The 21,911-nt window shown below is 41.8% G+C and overlaps 1 protein-coding gene and 2 long non-coding RNA genes across 3 annotated transcripts in view; all 3 read left to right on the top strand.

Moving 5' to 3' along the window:
• The window catches only part of LOC136427005 (nucleoprotein TPR-like), a 43,535-nt gene extending 40,157 nt beyond the window's left edge, over window positions 1-3,378 (top strand). Inside the window, exons 51-56 of the mRNA XM_066415724.1 lie at window positions 384-482; window positions 865-1,057; window positions 1,455-1,543; window positions 2,044-2,157; window positions 2,703-2,825; window positions 3,308-3,378. Of these exons, the coding sequence (XP_066271821.1) occupies window positions 384-482; window positions 865-1,057; window positions 1,455-1,543; window positions 2,044-2,157; window positions 2,703-2,825; window positions 3,308-3,378 (689 nt within the window). The remainder of the gene's footprint in view (window positions 1-383; window positions 483-864; window positions 1,058-1,454; window positions 1,544-2,043; window positions 2,158-2,702; window positions 2,826-3,307) is intronic.
• Window positions 3,379-7,792: 4,414 nt separating this feature from the next.
• Window positions 7,793-14,981, top strand: LOC136428812 (uncharacterized). Its single transcript, XR_010754661.1, has 2 exons — window positions 7,793-8,613; window positions 13,926-14,981. It is a non-coding gene; the product is annotated as an uncharacterized lncRNA (long non-coding RNA).
• Window positions 14,982-17,535: 2,554 nt separating this feature from the next.
• LOC136428813 (uncharacterized) lies at window positions 17,536-21,275 on the top strand. Its single transcript, XR_010754662.1, has 4 exons — window positions 17,536-17,822; window positions 18,311-18,394; window positions 18,652-18,745; window positions 19,020-21,275. It is a non-coding gene; the product is annotated as an uncharacterized lncRNA (long non-coding RNA).
• Window positions 21,276-21,911: the final 636 nt, after the last annotated feature.

The following is a 21,911-nucleotide window of genomic DNA, read 5'->3' as shown; positions in this document are numbered from 1 at the left end:
TAGTGATAGTTAAGAATAAAGACTGAGACTATTGAGTATGTAGCTGGAGAAGTCTGTGCAACCAGTGCATTGGGTATCTATTTGAGATTGAATCAAACTGCGTCTTAGAAAAAACTAATCAAAGTTGTTAGCTCGTGTCCTTTAATACATGGTAAATTCTACGGGGAACCCCATGTGTGAATGCTGCTACAAAAACCCAACAGAATATTGTGTTGCTACTGGATTTGTATTAAATTTTTATTAGCAATGAAACAAGTCATTACACTGGGTCAGCCAAGGCAGCTCTCGCTGGTAACGGCTGACCCACAAAAATACAGATGAACATACAACTTAACCTACAACATGTACTTAACCTGGTACTTAACCTAGTACTGTTCCCCCAGCCCTTGGCATGGATGACACCCACATGGACCTGTTGGGTGGCGAGGACGAGGGTTCGGGCCGCAGCGTCCCTACAACCCCAGTACATCTCACTGCACCAGGTAAGCCTCAGCTACTGGACATTTGTTTACACCTGAAGTGGTATGAAGCAACATACAGTCAAACGTATATGACATAAAAACAAACTCTTTCATCTTTGGCAATTGTGTACATATAATTGTAATAAGGATAATTGGCAAATGTGATAAGCTTTTTTGATCATTTAATACTATAATAGCAAAACTAAAAGCAGCAAAAGAAGAGGATGAAGAATGCAGCCACTCTCTCATTGGTCAAACTGCTAATTGCCATGCTATAATTGGTTGCACTGCTAATAGTGATTGACATCAGGATACATGTAGTATATGTCAGGATCAGTCTATTGAAGCATATAAGATGTACAAATGTATCATGTATGACTGATGATGGAATATGTGTTTACAGTCACAGTGTTCAGCGAAGGTGGTCCGTCGGTGCTGGAACATGCAGAAATGAGCACGGTGCAGTCCATCCCACGCGTGCCATCCCCGCGTACCTCCCCGCGAGCTGTGCCCGTGTCGGAGCCTCCCAGCGAGCAGGCCTCCCAGGACGTGCCCCAAAGTAGCGGAGACTCTCAGACAGGACTGGAGGACCCAAGGTCATTGTCACATTGTCATTTGCATGTCTTAGAAATAGATCCGGGTAAGACGCAAAGAACAAAAAGACATGAGTAATTTCATCTGGTGGATTGTAGTAGATTGGCTCCCTCTATGGCCCTACCATAAGTAATCATCTATCAATTGTGCAATGCCATGTATTTCGGGAAGCTAGAAATGTTGGGCAGAAAGATGGTAAAATGATAGAACTTTTTCTGGAATTGCTTTCATTGCTTTCACAAGATTTTTAACATGTTTGGTGCAGAAATGAAACTACTATATTGACTTTGGTATGCTTAGGGGTACAATGCACCTCTGTTAAACTGAGACTCTGATTGTTTAATAATCTTATCCAACTTGACAACTTCCTTACCTCAGTATTTTTCTGTTCCCAAGCAGCCTGGAAGAAGAGGAGTTAGAAGGGAGGGAGGGAGATGAAGAGATAGAAGAGCCAGAAGATGAAGGGAAGGAGGCAACAACATCAGGAGGTGAGGCTCTTTTTGTGATAGTGGGATTGGTCTACTGAAGAATATCATGTTGTTTGAGTTGAGTTGTGCATGGTAGAATGCCAGCCTTTTTTAAGGAACAAACCTCTTTCTCTCTTTTACATGGAGACAGAAGTGTTTTGCTTTTAAGTTGGTTGCCATAGGTCTGGAGTGGTATTTGAATGTGATTGTTCAATAATTAGAATTCATTATCATTACACAATGTCATGTACATGTATGGAGTCTGTGTACAGTACTCCTATGCCTGCTCCCACCAGCAATAACATCTTAATGAGGTAATTGGTATTAGATTTCACTACCATACATGCACACCTACAAGCATAAGCTACATATTAATAGCCACACCATTAAGGAATGTAGCTTACTAAGCTTTCCAGAAAACCAGCCATGCCTGAAACACACCCGAATTGCCATGCCTGAAATGTAATGTACAAGTAGTTGTAGGATCTAGAGCTGAAATTTGAGTCGTGCATGTGATCCAGGTGACGCCTCTGGTCCCACCGAGGAACAAGCATCTGAAGCCGAGGCAGGTGGACAGGTTCAGGCGTCATCCTCAGGTGCTGGTCCCACCTCTGCAGGTGCAACAGGGATCACAGGTAGAACTCTGAACTCCACTGCTTACAGCTATGAAATATGTACATAATGTTTCTTTTTTTCTTTTAATGTTGCAGTGGTTGTCGAAGAGGAAGGAGTCATTGTTGTGCCAAAAGTTCAGTCGATCTGCATTAAACAGCAGTGCAATGTTGTTATGAACTTTTGTCTCTTGTGAAATATTTTACAAGAAAGATTATTAATGATTATTATTCAAAGACCAGTGTGTCAAGCCCCTGTCACACATTTGTCTGCGCCTGGAATCCATCCTGTTCCAGCTCCAGTTCGCTCCTCTGATTGCATCCAAGCAGAATATGACTTTCCCGATTTTGTTGTTCAAAATTTATAGTTTGCTGGTGCAGACTGTGACGATTTTCAAAGACTATTAGGTGACCTCGCCGACCAACTCCCAACCACAGATGACCTCGCTCATGACTAACTCCCAACCATGGTCTGGAGAAGGTTGGCTATGTGTGACAGGGGCTTAAGCTGACTGTACCTTTACATAGTAAACATAATAAAACAAACCCTTTCCTGTGCTGTTTTCCAGAATCCAGACCTAAACCCAACATAAAGCCTGTGGTGTGGTCGGAGAGCACCAGCACCTCCCAACCCCCAGCTCAACATCACCCTCCACAGAGGGGGCGGCCCAACCGTAGGATAAGAGTTAGAGGTGAGGAACAGATCTTCAGATAGTACTAATCTTAAAGGACTTGAAAACTTGTCTACCCTTTGTACTACTGTAAAGCTTGAAATGTTTGCGATGTTTTCACCGCAGATCTAAAACACAGCAAATATGTATTTCAAATTCATTACTGTACTACAGAACTGATTTGACCGCACACTTAAAATGCTGCTAAAAATCTTTTTTCACCTTCTTTTGCAAAATTAAGTTCTGCAAAAATAAACAGTATTTTTTGTAGCGCATGCAATTCCATGTTGATTCATTTGATTTTATGCTTTAGAATTTAAGGTCACCAAAGAAACTATTTAAAACCGTGTTACCAGTATTTTTTTAAACAAAACATTCAGTATTTCAAAGTTAGTATTAAAAGTGAGTAGAGTTACAATGTTGACAGTGAAAAGGTAGTTCATCAGTCTGAATGATTACCACTATACCATGTTTATGACAATCTCGAATCTTCGTTTCCACAGGAGCAGCTGGTTCACGCCGGGGATTCCGAGGGTCGAGAGGAGGGGGCCCCCCACGTCAGCAACCCTTCTAGCTGCTTTCACAAGTCAATCTCATTACTGTTGCAATTATGTACAGTCATGTATGATTGTGCTTAAAGAAACACTGTATAACCACAAGATTACAGACAAACCGTTAAGCCCCTGTCACACAGTCAATGAGCTTTGGCTGTATTAGTTGATTTGCCAAAAGGTCACCCAATTTTAGAATTGAACAGAAGGAGGTACACATTTTTCGCCAGAAAATCTACACTATCATACTCAACAGGGCTTGTAGACCTGCAAACATGGGCCGATCTCTTAAAATCCCAGAATGATTAAGACAACACCAGGCGTATTACTGCCGAAGATGTCATTCAGAGCTCACATACTCATTGGTCGGTCGATCAATTCTCGTGCTGTGTGACAGGCTTTAAGAAACAATTGTCATAGTAATTACTGTATTGTTAAATAGAATGTCATATAGAGTTTGGTCGGAACATGTCATACTTCGAGTGTCAGTGATGATAGGTGCTGACATACTGACCCCAAAGATGTGGGATCTGAGTTTGGATCAGCCACTTATTACTAAAAAATGTGTTAGACATGTATAGATATTGTTATGTCATTTATTCCATATCGTGCAAAGTGAACTTCTAAAAGAAATATCTGTAGTTTTTGCTGTCATTGCCTCAGATTGTACATGTAGGTGTATCACTGCGCCATGGGACTTGTATCTGATTTGTAGAACATTAGGCAGTATAAGTCGTGACCATGTGTTTAAAATGTAGGTGGAAGTAGAATAAGAAGAAGGTTGTAGAGAAATACAGCGCTTCTGAAGTCACGCTGTTCCCTCAAACCTATATCGTTCTAAACATGTATCGCCCCTCAGATTGTGAGAATATAACATCCCTGACTTAAGATGATGCAGTAAGAAGATCATACATCTTAAAGAATCGAGATCACAAGCTTCAATATTGTAAGTTAAATCTTTAGTTTTGTGCAACATGTAAATGGAATTATGCTTTATCCTCCAATTATTTCGGAAACAACTCTGTTAAGATGGGGACTGATCAATATATTTGAGATAGTTGTACTGTGAAACTCTTTTTTTTTGCATTCCAGTTAAGTTTTGCTTCTTTTAGTTGTCAGCAGGGTGATTCCTCAAGCCTCTGTTGGACATGAAGAATTATATGTGAATAAAGATTTAACCAAGTAAACACTAACTTAGTTTCTTCGTTGATTGTAGCTTGATTCAAGGTATGGTCTTCAACAACAGTTTAAGTGATTCCTTCCTACTCTACCCCTACTCTCACCTTGTTTTTACGTATTTTTAGGCGTTTTTGTCAGGCTTTCTATTCTGTCACGGTTGGGGTTTGCGGCATAAACAAACCGTTACAAAATAGAAAGCCCAACAAAAACGCCTGAAAAGACGTCAAAAACAAGCCGAAACCCAACCTCTGCTTGGAGCGTACACAGCCACTACGTCACTAGGACGGCGCACAGTTGACAATGCAGAGTAGAATGTTTACGTGTAGAGGGCGTGCGTGACACTGACATGAAAGTCAAATCTTAAACACTATTGTGGCAGCTGATATGTGTTGCAATGGAATCGCCCATCTTATTGTCCAAACATTAGGAGCTAACCCACAGTTAATCAGAACCAGTGTAGTATGCTGGTAGTCTCTACCAGACTAACTACGCTGGCCAAAGGAGAACATTTGCTGGGGGACTTTGGCCATGGCGGGTTTCATTCGCAGACGTAGTTATTAGACCCTCTCTCCGTAGCCGACTCCCTTCATACAATTAATTCTATTTGGCCAATTTCTACTATCTTCCCAGTGACCCGCAAGGACTGGTAGAGGCTAGTATGCTGGGTCTGTTTGAACTCCAGTATCAAGTGAAGGTTTCAACTTTATAGCAGACTAATCGACATGTAGTTTGAACAGTTGAAGTACTGATAGTCTTGAAATGGTCGCCATGGATATATCTTCACGGTGACCTCTCCAAAGTGAGTTCAGGACGCCGCGCAAAATGCGTTTCCAATGTTTTACTACTGTACAACAACAGAATAGTTTCAAGCGCGAAGTTACAACACCACGAAAAAAACCCTTTCCCCGTCTATTGAGATATTTTAAATCATTTTAAGTCCCCTCAAAATGAATTTTTTAAGTCCCCTCAAAAAGAATTTACAGTTCACATGTTCCCACAGAAGTTTCAGTGTACAGATTTCGGACGACACGCCCACATGTCTTGAGTGTGTGTCGGCTTAGCCTCTACCAGGGTCCGCGGATCGCTGGAAAAATAGTAGAAATTGGCCAAATAGAGCGAATAGTATTCGCCTATGGCCGACGGCTCCCGTACTAAATTTCATATTATTCGCTCTATTTGGCCAATTTCTACTAATTTTTCAGCGATCCGCGGACCCTGGTAGAGGCTAAGCCTGGTAGCGGTTAGGCCGGCTATCCGGGATGTCCAGAAGAAGTTTTGTTGAGAAGTCATCAAACCCAGGTGATTAATCCCTCCGGTCTGTTTGTGGATTTGTTGTTTGACTTCGGCTTTGTTTCCATCCAAACAGGTGAAAACATTCCGATACTTCAGTTCCACAGCGTCTAACAGAGGAGGATTTTATCTTGAAGTATTCTTCTGTTTTCCCTCCATTATTTAATCTCCACTGGTTACCAGTCTTTACTCCAGCCCTGTAACTGGGTAATTATCTACGGCAGAATGTTATAGACTGATTTTTTTAGGCTTTGTTTCCATCCAAACAGGTAAAAACATTCCTATACATCTGTTCCACAGCTTCTAACAGAGGAGAATTTTATCTAGCAGTTATCTAATGTTTTCCCTCCACTGTCCGCAACATTTAATCTCCACTGGTTACCAGTCTTTTCTCCAGCCCTGTAACTGTTACTGGGTAATTATCTGCGGCAAAATGTTATATACTGATTTGTAGGCTTTGTTTCCATTCAAACAGGTAAAAACATTCCGATACTTCGGTTCCACAGTTTCTAACAGAGGAGGATTTTATCAAGAACTTTTCTTCCCGACTGTCCGCAACATTTAATCTCTACTGGTTACCAGTCTTTACTCCAGTTATGTTACTGGGTAATTATCTACCGAAATGTTACATACTGATTTTTTTATGGGTCACCCGTGTTTTCTTCTAATCCAGTATATAAATCATAGCTCAGAATCACTGACGCCAACTTTTCAATTATTTGGGTTACGGCAGTGGCTCTTTTAGGTTTTGATCTGTGAATTGTGAAAAGCTTGCTATATGAGTTTTATTGTACGAAATTTAGTTGCGAGTTCTTGCGCGCGGGCAAATTGCAACATGTAACAGTATTTTTTAAGAAAGTATACAGGCAATGGTGACAAGTGAAAGAAGGGACCGTTCTAATAAGAACTGCTATGGGATACAATAAATTATACGTTATAAAAATCCCTCAGAGCTTTCAAAAGACGGAGCTGTGACATAAAGGAAGGCGGTTTGAAGTGGCCGTGTCGAACCAATCTCTTACGTCATGAATAAGGTTCAAGTGGTGGTAAGAGAGGCAGTTATCGCACACACTCCCGCGGACATGAAAAGGAGAGGAAGGAATACTTAGTACTTCATTTTTATTGGCGCAAATTCCGCACGTATTACGCGACAAGAGACATGGAAGCAAGCCAGATCAACAATAATGTATGGCCCTCGAAGTCATTGTGAGATGTCGCACAGCTTTTAAGTTTAATTCAAGGGAGGGCTAAAGTTTCTAGGTGTGCGCGGCTGCCAATAGTACCACGTACTCTGCATCGAACATGCATATCCTTAACCCGACGCTAAATCTTCAATAAGAAGTAAGTATAAGGACAACGCCTCAAAAGTATATGACGACAGACAGAAGTTGGAGGCCCAAAAGGCCCCTACTATTTTGAATTCACACTCAACATGACGGTATAGAAATAAATGTTACAGTTTTAAAAGTCCTTTTCTTTCAAAAGACGCTTATAGAAAATCTAACTGAATCGGAAAGAAAACCAGTGCATCTTAGATGGGCACATAGTCGTATAGATGGGCACATAGATGGGCACATAGATGGGCACATAGATGGGCACATAGATGGGCACATAGATGGGCACATAGATGGGCACATAGATGGGCACATAGATGGGCACATAGATGGGCACATAGATGGGCACATAGATGGGCACATAGATGGGCACATAGATGGGCACATAGATGGGCACATAGATGGACAGAAGTATTTTATATCAGAGTAACGCCCAAAGGTCCACTTTCGGCGCTTATCTTAACAGTCACGCCAGCCATTATCTACAACCGAGTACTAAGCAATCAAAGTGGTGTGTACAGTCACAAACAGCGGTAGTGTTGGCAAATACGTGGACATCGCCAGCAAACTTCCTCCTTTTTGGAATAATGTTATATACAAACGTCAGTTACCGGACTCAACCCGAGCGCACAGCAATCACACATGTGCTCTCTTTCTAGAACTTACAAAAGGTGGATTGTCCAGCAGTTTGCTTCAAGCCAGGCAACAAACGAGTTTTTAAAAAGTGCAACACACACTACACGTAAGAGCATTTTGGAAACCAGGTCTAGACGATCTAATAATACCAATCAATGCATCAATTTACTACCGTGATTTCGCTCTGTTTGTTCATAGTCATAGTCCATAGTTATCAATAAGGTTTGCTCCCATAGTCAGCTCTGCTAAAGCGCTCTCAATCGATGCCACAAACATCGCACTTTCACTGCGATTCAATGACACTCAACGTGAAAAATCGCCCGCCGCTGTTGACACGGGAGAGCTTGTTAATTCTGCCAGTTTTGTCGTCGCTACCTACCGAGGCACGGTTCTCTAAATATTGATCGCCGGTTGCCCGGACAACGTTTCAAAACAAACTATTCATCCAGAGACCTCGCTACGCATTCGACCAGAACTTAATGACCGTGGTTAGAAGCGACGGCTATACTCGCGCTCTCTCTCTCTAGCGCAGCTGGAAGAACTTCTCGTCAGTTTGACCAAAACGGACTGTCTTTTAAGACAAAATTGATAGAAAATGGGTTGCGGAGGAAGCAAAACGTCGGCAGAGCCGAAGGCAGAGGACAGCAGTCGGCCAGAGTCCTCGCCGAAGCAAGAAGTCGCGGTGAAACCTGTAGTCAGGGAGGAAATGGAACAAGAGGCCGATCCCGCAGACGACGCCGGCGAGAAGGAGGGTCAGACCGGAGAAGGAGGAGGCGAAGAACAACAGCAAGAAGCGGCAGAGTCTTAGAAAGATGCCTGGTAAGCTGTGTAAACACTTATAGATGGAGTAGTTTCCCAATAGTCGTGCTCAGAAGACAGCAACTAGCTGTTGATAAAATCCCTTCACGAAAACATCGGGCTCACGGAAGTGCTGGGTTCAGTAGTTCTCTGTTGTCACGGCAGGCAGGTAGGCGGGATATTTAAGGCTCAAATGGAAGATCAATCCCCCCGCCTCGGGCGTTTAAGGTCGTGTTTGATGTCACGGTCTTAGAATGCCAAGCAGACAACGTAAAGCTTCGCGCACTCATTTTACATCTTCAGTTGGCGTGATAATGCCGCCTTGTTCGCCGACCCAAGTTAGTTCAGCTTTTGTATTTGAAATTTGTTTCCTTCACAAAATATGATAACGGGTGGCTTATGCGGATATGCTAGTATTGTGCTATGTTTTTTTAGACCCAATTCGACCTTGATTTAACCTCAGAATAGAAGACTGTATTCTATCTCGCCATGTTGTGGTCTGTGTACCCGGTCGTTATTAAAGTCCGTGCTCATGAATCAATCAATATCCATGGCCCACGAACAGTGCTGTCAAAAATGACTAGTATATTTGGTGGCTGGACGAAAGCTACCATGTGTTGTAGCCTAGATTTAAACCGTCAGGATAGTCGTCGTGACATGGAAACGTCTCCGGTGAATGTCTCACAAGGAAGAGGAGGAACTTCTTCCCCGAAAATGCCCAGCCCATGCTTATAATCATAACATTTCAGTTTTGGGACCATTTAGTTGTACGCAGACATGTAACGTTACATATCTCCAAAACCTTTTGAGAGAATTTCTGGGAACACTCGTGAGCTAATTGCGTCCAAGGACCAGAGGTTACACCACTCGACTGTTCACAAGCGGTTGTTCACATTTGTTAAAGGGTCGGACGTGCACATTGACTTATTACTTAACGTCAAGTGTCAACAAACTATCCAGCATACAGTTTATTTATTTTTGCTTGAAGCCTTTAACGTTATCACTGAGACGTGCATCACGTATAAAAAGTATGCAAACATCAACACTTTAATGTGATAGCCAGTGTCCATAACTTTGACGTACGTATACATACTTTCCCGTTACTTTATCTACCTGGGTCTAAAATAGGGCAGGTTGCCAACGACAGAACGTAGTCTCACTTCACATTGTGCCTTTGAGCGTGTGTAACTCGCTATCAAGGGCTCACGAGGCAAAACACGCGGCTTGATGCAAAGGCAGTGACAGTATTTAGCTGAAAAACGTGTCATAGAAAAACGTGGTACAAAAACTAGTACAGGCACATTAACAGGACACTCGTGTGGTTTTAACGTCGTGCCCTGGCGGATGCAGAAATCATACACCGAAAAGTGACGCATTTCAGACTGCAGAACAATGCGTCAAATGCTCTCAGTGCGTCGTATTGATGCAATTCAAGCGGCAAACAGCACCACTTGTCGCGCCACCATTCCGAAATAAGTAGACAGGTGAAGCGCGGGTGTAGTGATGACATGTATTGACGTGTGGCAGTCTACCGTGAAACCTAATTTGTTAGGATACCATTTCACGTTCCCGGTGTGTTATTCGTTTTCTTAAGCCCCTGTCACACTTGTGCGTATATACAAACCCGCATGAGTTGTGTATTAAACTGTTTTTGGTTGAGGTTAAGTTTGCAGCCTCAGAAGTAATTTCTTTGGTTTGATAACTAAACTGCTCAACGGTGGGTCAAAGTAGAAAACAACTTCCTCCCCGCCAAATTTACTTAAACCAAAAAAATGTTACTGCGGAACGTAAGCACAATTGAATATACGAACAAGTGTGACAGGGCCCTTAATCACATAAGACCCCCACAGGTATGTATACACATGTGGAGGTGATAACGTTGAAATAGAGACCAACTGTGCACAGGAAAAGCTCTTTCTCCAACCATACTGTGACATTTTTGTGAAACGTGCTCCCCGTCTCTATTCTAAACACACGCCGTGAGCAGCTTATCACTTCCATGTTCGGGCGCGGATGTGGCATGTTTGGACGTTGCTACCTGTCCTAACATTGGCGTTGCGCCGTCTCGAGAACCATGTGTAATCTCCCGCTCTTTTGTTATAGATTTTGAAGTATCTGCTACCTGGGAGGTAACGTTTACAGACTGGAATTACTGCGGTGTCACGAAATGCCAGTCTTTCCCGCACGTAAGGACATGCCTTGGGAGGGGGTACTTTTGACAAAGCCAGACAAATTCACCAAGCTTTCCTCGTGTGTTCGTGGATTATTGAAGATGTGGCAGTTAGCTTTAAGTTTCTTCTAGCGTTCCTCCCAGAAAATCAAACGCAAAAATACTTTCATCAGCCCCCATTAATTTCTGTGGGAGTAGAATAACATATTTGAATAAAACGAAAGGTTTTCCCAAATAAGCAAATGAAAAAGAACAACTCGACCATGAATAGTAAATCTTCAGACATGTTATTTCTATCAAATCCGAAATGGACGTTAAATGTTTTGTCAGATTGTAAACGTGACACTTGGGCGGTTGCCAATAAAAGCCTTGACGACAATGGACGTGTTTGGGTAACATACACATGGTGGCATCCACCCTTGTGTCAGGGTCGCCAAAACAAAGGCACCGCCATGCCAACAGTAGTCCGGGGAGCACCTGAGGTTGTGGTTACCTTTGTCCTGTGGACTCGCGCCGACAGGTGAAACAGTTATGCGACTTCCGACATCTCCGAGCAACCTGTCAGTGTTAACGCACAGTCATAACTCGCTCATGATAAAAAAATCTGGGATTATTACGTGGTTAGAAAGTTTTACCTAATCATAATTTTAAGAATTTCGTGAATTTCATGAATTTGCAAACTCATGCCCATAGGCTATTTGCGAGGTAACACACATAAACTATAACGTAAAAAGGTTAACAAAATGTATTGTCTATAGATCTATGTTACGCAAATTAGTGAGGTTTGACTTCTTTTTTATTTGAAGCAGTAATTAATGAAGCCCCATATTTTTAGTTCTTAGAGAGTTTTGTGATTTTTGTAAAAATTAAAATCTTAGAGTACTCTGGATGGTGAAAGCTCGGGGACTGTGTGGTTTCAAAAGCGTATTTTTTAGCCTCATAATGAGGCCATTTGAAAAAGAAATGTATTTGAAACTTTAGGAAGTGTAATCGGTTATAGCAAGACATATTGAAGTTGAGTAAATCGTACATTTATTGATGCATCTATCTAAATATGGATAAAAGTAGAAGAGGATAGAAGACAGAAAACAGGACAAATGTCACACATAACTAAATTCAAACTAAAACGACCACTTTGATCTAGCATTCATTTCTGATGGTACACTTGCGCACGGTAACATGAATCAAATCTCAGTGTTTTATAAAGAAATACAGTTTCGAGACCAACTCTCATCGGTCGATGATTAAACACAGGACGGGAAGAAACCCACCGTTTAACGTTACATAATGATCGATGTCTGACTGTCCGCAGTGTTGCTAGGCTGCTACACGCTGTGTGTAGAATGTTAGCTATATCTTCATCAATATTTTCCACAGATGCGAGGACTTGCTATCCGGACATCATAATTTTATTCAAGCCAGAAAAAAAAAAAACCTCAACCACTTCTGCGTATAAACGATGATCTCATTGTGGTGATCCAGAAAATTCAGAGAATTACTGAAACAGGGATAGCTGCATTTAGGAGAGTCATAGTCTCCAACAGATGGCAAGATGGAAAATCGAAACTCTTTTTGATGGCAGTCTGCCACCTGGTCTTCTTCAAGCGCATGCACACCGGCTGCTAGTGCAGTGTATTGAACGGGGAGGTCAGAAATTACTCCTGTGTCTCGTCGGAGGGATGCCCCAAAAGCTCAACTGGTAGCAGCCTCACAGTTGAGCTGCTGGTTTCAATTAGTTGGTAGCTGGGAGACCCTGGTTCAATACTGGGTCAGGACATCTCGGTTGGGGCTGCTCCCGTCTTTCGGAAGGGGCGTAAAATGGGGGCCCCTTGTTCGATGAGGTGTACTATGTGCCACTAGCTATAGGCATTACAGGGGCCTGAACGAACGAACGAACGAACGTGTGTCCTCGGAGATATTAAGAGATGGGCTCTACCACAAACCTACTAGCCAACGTTGAATGCATGTTTTAGAATTACGTAACAAAGTTTGTGGCTAGGAAGTCGTCAGGTTTTACTGTCCTCTACGGAATTTGTTTTCCTGTTTGTTGCTTAGAAATGGTCAAAACATACAACAGTGTGCATGGTTACAAGGGCGTGTATCTTATTTACCGAAGTCCAATAATTAGATTAGGTTCGAGCCAATACTGCAGATATTTGACAAGCAAACTAATCTAGCGGAGCGCGGTAGAAATCCGTCACTGGGCATGTCATGATCACGTAATCATGAGAAGTAATGACATCATTAACCTGGATATTGGCCTCTCGTGTGAGGATGTTTGTGTTCGTTCCCATGGCGACGGAAGAAAGGGTGGCTGCACAATGAGTACAGTACACTACAGATGTCATAGAGTACATTGCCCTTGCATTGAAAATGAGCATGAATACACTTGCAAAAAACAGTGAGTTCTTCATTGCTACTGCCTTGATTTGTCTGAAGAGCGTGTTATATTCTAGGCTACCGAGGCTTAAGTTTCAACGGCTACAGTTAAGGGCTGTAAGTAGATGAAGAGACTAAAAACGTTTCAACAAATGCTGAATTACAAAAGTCAAGATCACACAAATTTATCAAATGCTAAATCACAACAGTCACGATCAATGACATCAATTTTGTTATTAACTTTATGATAGGTAAAATCTGCACGACGTTGTTGGTCTCCGTAAACTATTGGCGCCCTTTGTTCCAAATATTGGCTTTATTGACCGATTTTGGGTATGCCAACTGGGGAGACCTCTCAAGAACTAAAGCAGCTAGTCCAGTCAAGTGGTCTCTAGTGAGGTCGTCAGAACACAAAGGAAAGGGATCTGTTCAAGGTGGAACAATACCCTACAACATATACGATTTCTGTGTATGCATTTCTAAAAGACATAACATATGAGTATATTTGAAGTATAAGGAAATGCCAAGTCATGAATGTTTTTTGCATCATCTTGAGTCTTTTGATATCAAAGCAGGGTCCCACTAGAAAAGTGACTCGATTTTTTCCCAGGGCGGTTGTTTATGTTATCAGTGATTATTGTATTGTTGAATTTGGCATTTTATAGACCTGTCTCCGATATGAACGTCCCATTTATGTTTTGTAGATCTGGATGTAGGCATGTGTTTTTAAAACTATTTCTTAATTCATTATCATTAATCTATTTCTATTTTATTTGCCTTCCAGATTTTAGAACTTGCCCACCAGATCTTCCTGTTTCAACCGACCCAACCATTGACTCTTCCCGTTTCAACCGGGGACTCAACCTGACAAAAATGTTCAACTAGATGCAGTTCAACCTTTTACCGCTGTGTGTCGCCTGTGCACGGATGTCCTGTGCAACACCGGTACACGGGAGATGGTCTCACAATCCTATCATCAACCGGACATTCACGACGACATTTTAACTATGGCGTACTGTATTCTATGATGACTTCCCACCATGTGTGGTCACAGAACTTTGTCCAAATATACGATGTAAATAGTTCAACGATTAGGATTTTGTAAAATGGAGTAAGTTAACTTGATACCATTGAGCGCAATCATCTTATTATTGAATAGAAAATACATTGGAAATGGTGTATAAAAGTCCGATTTGTGAAAAAGTATTTTCATATCGTAAGATTATGTATGTTGATAATATCTTTTTTCGGGTTTGGTCTTTAACGTTTGTTTGCTGCTATCGTCATTAATATAGGCATTTCCAATTAACTTCTTCGTTCAACTCTTATGACAGTTTCGTAAAAATGGGCTACTATTAAAGAAAGAGATGATAATCTTTCAGAATTGGGATCTCGGCAATTGATATCAAAGAAGTGCAACAACATACACACGTATAAGTAGATATGAGGTAAAACTAGCCCTATATTTGTCGATGGCATACGGCTGGAAACTATAAGATTACCTTCTAACGTTACCCTGAAAAGATTACGTGCAAATGTTTAAACATTTTGGAAAAGATTATGTCGGTCGCGGGCTGAGAAAGTATTTTCTTCGCTCGTACCTCCAACTTTTGAAGAAGACTGTATATATACCACCTTGGCTATAAAGAGCGTTATCTTGCGCTCTTGTTGAAACTGCAGTTGCGGTATACGCAAGAGTTCAATGTCATTTACCATCAACGAGCTGCCGACGTCCAAATTCTGTTGTGTTGACAAATAGATGTAAATAGTGTAATTCTAAACAACCTGTAACGTTTCTACGAAACGGTCCACATTTGTAATAAAGCATTGGGTTTCTGTCTTTCTGACGTTGTTATTGAGTGAACGTTGTTAATGCTAAATAAAAATGACATAAACACATGAATGGATTATATGTAAGTCAACTGGGTGATTTTTACATCACGGTATGGGGATGGATTTCATGGTAGAGTTCTTTGTCGTACAACCAAAGTGATTTATTGAAAAGTCAGTACAGTATTTCCAAGTCAGTTTCATTTATACAAGCCGGGGGTAACGGTATAGAGTTAAGTCATGGAGGTTAATCTTCTTGGCTCGTTAAAGATAATCTACATATACTCTATGAATATCTATAGCTATGTGATTTTTTTGTCCTACATTTGGCTTAATCTAACATTCGACCCTGGTGATAAGTGATTTGTCCTACATCACCATGTTGTAGAGGACTGCATTCGTCCTTTCGGATGGGGACGTACACGTATACGTAAACCCGGCGGTCCCGTGTGTGAGGCATAAACTTTGCACAAAAAAGAAACCAACACACTTATCGAAAAGAGTAGAGGTTGCCCATTGTGCTTGGCTAAATACGCGAGCCGTAGCGAAGCCGCATTGTTCTAATAAGAACCTCCTTGGTAACGTTACTACCGCCTATCAAAAAGCGTCATTCATGGTTCGTCCTCAGTCTGAGGACGGTCGCTTTACCTCAGAACTTACTACCGTAACAGTATTTCAGTTGGTTCGCTAAAAGATAAACGTTGTCCAGAACTGGTATACCGCCTTGACTGTAAAGAGCGTCATCTTACAACTTTGCTAAAAATTAATGCAGTTGCAGGGGACGCAAGATCCAACCAGAATTAAGCATTTGCGCTTTAGCGGCAAATACGAACAGGTATGGTCCAAGAGTCAAGCAATATTCTGGAGGAGAACACTAACATTGGCTTTAGGCACTAAACTCTTTTAATAAAATTTGGCTTCATTTGAACGTTAATGGCTCGTGTGTTAAGGTGGGGTACAGGCAGGCGGCAGCACTTCTGGGGTGTCTTGAAAATACTATATAGTGTTACTTGTGGCTCTTGATTTTTTTTCTCCAAGTACCTCTGTGCAAGACAATAATTTATACAAATTTTTATGACGTCATCAGGGTCACGCCCCTTTTTACAAAAGTGTTTTTTCCTCGCTAACGATCCAATGTACAAAGCTAATATTTTAGGGACAGATGCATAATAATGCCATTGGTCAATACACGGGCTCCTTTTTTGATATCTTTTTAAATCAATTTTTGGTGAATTTTTTTCAATAATTTAATGAGAATCTCCTTCTGTGGGCCCTCACACATTATCAAAGTATCAAAATGCTTATGCCACCCGTGAGAGGCAAGTTCAGGTGGTAAACCTCAGAAAAGTATTTCTTCTTCTGCCCTATCATATACAGTTTTGTCATACTTTTGCTTTTAAAATCATGCTGTAGAGGTAGTTTTAATAAAATTGGCATTTAGTAATCGTAAAATGACCCCAAATCGCCAATATTTGCTTTTTTCCCAATCACGCAAGCACTAACAGTGACATACGGGTCAATAACCTCTGCAAACACACTATCTGACAGTCAGAGCAGTGTTTACAGCCAGGCCAGAGAATCCAGCTTTCCAGAGGGAGGGAGGGAATAGCCAAAATGGAGGCCCCTGATTGGTCGGCTGTTCCAAAAGGTATCGGCACCCAGCCAGGACGTTGGAAACTGCAACTTTGCCCTTGAAGTTTGCGGTAAACTGATAACCTATGTAGGAAAATGATGCCAGATAATGAAAATAGACCTATACATCTAACAAATCAGATGGTTATTTTGTCTAAATATTTTTGTTGAAAATGTGCTGCCGCATGCCTGTACCCCACCTTAATCTGAACAACAGGAATGATAAGTCTGTTATGTAGATAAATTATATAGAATATGGAAGGAAACGTATCATTTGCGTCTGAATATGACATTTTCTAGGAAACCCAAAATATGATATAGCCATCTGGCCAAACTGGAAACTAGCTATAGCATGCGATATGATCAGCTTCAGCACTGCTACCAATCGCTATACCACAGGTTGTGCGCAGTTAGTTGATTTGATTTGATTGGCACACGTGGGACACATACCGGCCGGTCGTGACCCACACTTAAAACATTTCAGAACACGTAGCAAAACTTAGGCCCTACAAATCACAAACAAAGCAATAAATACGATCTAAAAAAAAAGCAGCATGATAAAATACGGCCTAAATATCAGTCCACATCAATCAAATTCTGGTATAGTTACTGGTTCCAGATCAAACAGCTTCTTGCCGACAGGATGTTACTAGTATCTTGTCTGGGGCCAAGTCTAGACGTCTCAGGTGCGACTGATGACTTACGTTGCATCAATTAATCTTGTTAGCACAGGTAACCAATGGGGTGAAAGACTCTAGACTGAGATTGATCTCATCAGGCAGATAATCAATCCGGGGAGAGAGTCCGGAGTGACATCACCATGACAACCAATGTGCATTTCTACAACCAACCACGAGCCAGAATTCTGGCAATTAACCAATCAGAGGCCAGTAATTTTCCACTCGTCCACTTTAGTAGCCTTTCAGGCACCTGGAAAGGTTCACTCTCGATCAGCAACCAGCATGGCAAGATCGACTGTCTCTTCTGCCCGAGACTCCACCGCAGTGCCGCCGGGCCCGGCTAAGTCCATCCGCCCGGGCTGGCCCCTTGTTCCTCTCCGTAAGCTTCGTCCATGTAGCACAAGGAGGTTATAACCCCCTTGGTCGCACGGTCCTGCCAGCCGTAAGAGTCATGGATGAACAGTAGTATAGGAGCCAGTCCGTATGCCAATGATATCTACTATGGCGTGATGCTTCAGTCTTTCCCACGACATCCGACAGTAAGTTACTTCTCGATACTGTACTGTGTGACAGCAGACTCTGCTTTAGCGTCTTTACGGTGTTAAGCGTGTCAATGAAACTGTGTTGCAATTGGTAGACTTTCATGATGCAGAATTAATCTAGTTAGCACAGATAACCAATGGGGTGAAAGACTCGACTGAGATTGATCTCATCAGACACTGAGACAGATTGCCAATCCGGGGAGAGGATCCGGAATGACAATGTGTTGGAAGAAATCATTATGTAAAAGGTTCTGTGATTGCTTGATTCAACGCAAATTTTCAATTGTATGACAACTGTTCTTTGTTCATAGGAAATTTGTTATTTTCATGCGTTTGTGCGGAACCTGAGCATAATTTGAGCAGCAACTTGCGTATCGCAAGATGAAGATGTGTTTGGAACTTATTTTGTTGGTTGGAATTTTGGTCAATATGTCACATTCCCCTTTGCCAATGGACTAATTATAAGTCTTTTGTGTTTGTTGCAGCAATGGTGAAGAGGCACCATTGACATAAATGTCTGGACGTGCATGAAAGGCAGCAAGTATCGGATACTTTGTGACACCATCCAGGTGAGCATTACCTGTGCCTATTGTTTCACAGAAGGCCCCGCTTAGCACTAGTTCATAATTAATAGGATTCATTATGAAAATTGATCTGTATTTGCCAATTGCACAAACCATGCATATGCCCACTGGTTCACAGATTTTTTTGAAATTTTGGTCATGCACTTGAATTTTTGTTTACTGAGGTGTCCAGTTCTTGAATTGTATGTCATATTCCCACTTGCCATTGGACATTCGTTGAGCCTTTTGTGTTAATGTTGCAGCTGATGTGTGCACACCCTGGCCCTGCTGCAGAACCTGAACGGATTGAAGACAACAACCACAAAAAAACGAGACTAATGACTGGATGACACCACTGTGAGTAGAATCTGTAAAACTTACTACAACCCGACGGTGACATAACTTTTTTTTGAGTCAGGATTGCCGAGTTTGGCCAGTTTAGGTCACACTTTTGTGTTGCAGTCATTGCAGTATCCATAATTTCAACTTACTTCTGCATGACGTTAGTCACCGTTTCAACTCCTGGCAGAACATGAAGCATGCCTTTGTAGTGTTTTGATTGGAACAAAGCAAGAAGACGTTAGTCTGCCTGTCTTATCCTAATTCGTTCTGTAATTTGACTTTCTTTTAGCTAAAAGAAGCCCGGATCAACTACCAATGTTCATGGTGGGACTGATTCTGGTGAGAGGTCATCGTCCAATGCCAATAACGCCATCCAGGAAGACGCCATCGTGTGTACGCCATACCAGATTATTATCATGGGAAGCAGTTCGAAGTGCAAAATGTTTCCACAGAATTTGGCTGGGACTAAAAAAAGGCGTGATGGGAAGTTAATGATTTGTGATGTTGCATCTATAGCATTATCTGAAGGTACGGTTCTCTTTGTGTACCTGAGGCATTGTTGGCAGGGATGATCACAATCTCTTGGTTGATGGTAGGGTGCTTGACGTGTTTTGTTGACATCCTGAGTGTTGTTGTTGGTAGGGTGTTGGGGCATTTTGTGAGTGGTGGCTACTTTTGCATACAGGGATTCAGCCCGTTTCTGTAGTGTATAGGCCCGGTGTGTGGTTGGTTCAGTTTCTGTGGCTGTGTCGATGGCTGAGATTGTTTGCGGAGTGATTGTGAAGTTCACAATTTCTGAGAACGGGGATTTTCCTGGTTCGGTTAGCTTATGACTGTTTGGATTCTTCTACCATCTGTTGTCCTTTCTGTTTATGTGGTGGTCAGTGGGTCGTCGGGAACCTAGACCATTACGTAATGTGCCTTGTGTCGTATCTTGGAGTCCCGAACCAAGACAACAGCACAGGGCCAGAAAGGAAGGCAGGTGGTTGGAGAGCCTGAGTAGTTGTGAGCTAACAGAACCAGGAAAATCCCTGATCTCTGAAACTCTGAACTTTGCAGTTACTCCGTGAGCAATCCCGGCTGTCAACATAGTCACAGAAACTGGGTCTGCTATGCATCGGGTTTATATACTGCAGAAATAGGCTGGAGCCCTGTGTGTAAAAGTAGGTATTGCTTTCGATATGTCGTAACCCCCCATCAGCAATGTCACTCAGGGTGTCATCAAAATATGCTCAACACCTTGCCACCCATCAAGTGATCGTGATTCTCTCTGCTGGCAATGCTTCAGGTAGACAGACGGTACATGTACATTTCTAGGTTGAACCTAGAACTGAAATGACTATCACAAATCAAATTAACTCCCTGTCACGCCCCCACCATCCTGAAGATGAAGTTCTTGTTAATGACCTTTTATAGAATGCAAACTGAAAGTGTACACTTATACAACAATCATGTATACAATACATTTGATGTACTATGTTATATTTACTATGTTATGCTTAAGGGAACATTTCCAAATCTTGCGGGAACGGAAAAAAGCGCTATAAAAGACAGCAAAACACACATAATGTAAAAAAAATACTCGTGATATTCTTGATATGCATTTTTTTTACTGTTTTCTCACACAGCCTGTTCGAGCCCGGCTTGGAAATGTGACCCAGTAACCCTAGCATTAGATATGTCTAGTTAAGCTTACTATGTGTTAGGTAGGGTCAACGTGGATTTTCCTGGTTCTTTTGGCTTATGATTGCTTGGATTCTTCTACCATCTGTTGGCCGTTCTGTTTACGTGGTGGTCAGTGGGTCGTCGGGAACCTAGACCATTACGTAATATGCCTTGTGTCGTATCTTGGAGTCCCGAACCAAGATAACGGCACAGGGCCAGAAAGGAAGGCAGGTGGTTGGAGAGCCTGAGTTGCTGTGAGCTAACAGAACCAGGAAATCCCTGCTTATAGCTTAGTTAGCATTTTTAGCTTAGCATATTTTTCATTTTAGTTAGCATGTTTAGCTTAGCTTTTTTTTTAGCTTAGTTAGCATTACTTGGTAATCTTACCATTTTTTTTCTAAGCTTAGCATTTTTACCTTTAAGTTAAGTCACAAGCCACTACTCTACAAGCAGAATTTCGGCGGCTTGGCAACGTAAAGAAAACGGGACAAAAAAAGAAAGCCCGATAGAGACACCAAAAACTGTGTCAAAAAACAGCCAGAGCCGAACCTTTGCTTGGAGAGTAACGAGCTACTGTCATACTATTTTGTTTTAGAAGATAAGAATGTACTTTGTGTCTATGCGGCGTACTGTAAGCACCAGAAGTCAAATCATGTACTGTACTCCGATGGCATCTCAATTCGTAGCCTTTGTACTTGCTTTAAAATGATTTGCTTCTTGTTTTACATTCTTTGCAAAAAGGTCTTTTGCACACACTTAACCTTGTAATCAATAGGTTTAGTGCTATTTGTGCATCATTTGTGCCTTTTTGTAACACATCGTACACTTTGCATTCCTCCGTTTTGTTAAGAACTGCTATCAAATAAACAGTTTGAAACCAGGTGCGTAGTTTATATTTCATACCAGATTTTGAGGAAAATGCTTTCTCCCCTCAAATCAGCATGAAAGGGATGTTCCCTCTCCCCACAACCAGACATAGAATGCATGGTCCCTCTCTCCCATCCTCTAAAGTCTATATGATATGGATGGCACCCTTTCCACATGTGAAATGGATGGTCCCTTTAATTTCCTAGAACCACAACCCCATTTGAAATAGATGGTACCTCCCTTTCAAGACCCTCAACCCCATGTAAAATGAATGCTCCGTCCCTTCCCAGATCCGTCATCCCATGAGAAATGGGTTGCACCTGATGGTATTTGGTAGTTAGGTAGGTCTTGGGAAGACAAAGGTCGAGGTCGATTACAGGCCACCTGGCGACCGACCTTGGTAGTGCATTTTTGCATCTTTAAAATGCACTGGAAGAACTGGTGTAGGTTTGGGCCTCCAAGCAGCTTGGATGAGGAAATTCTACAATCCCAGTGCTTTCCACAACAGGACAGGTAATAATGTTAACATATGTAATTTATGGCAGGCATTATTAATATTCTAATGATGTAAATACGGGCCTAAATTTGCAAAAGTGCCATAATCCATCTTAGTGGTGGATGATAGTAATTTCACACTTGTGACATGTGC

The sequence above is a fragment of the Branchiostoma lanceolatum genome, chromosome 2 (assembly GCF_035083965.1).
Source record: "Branchiostoma lanceolatum isolate klBraLanc5 chromosome 2, klBraLanc5.hap2, whole genome shotgun sequence".
In the NCBI taxonomy this organism is placed as follows: domain Eukaryota; kingdom Metazoa; phylum Chordata; class Leptocardii; order Amphioxiformes; family Branchiostomatidae; genus Branchiostoma; species Branchiostoma lanceolatum.
This window is presented reverse-complemented; position numbering and strand designations above follow the sequence as displayed.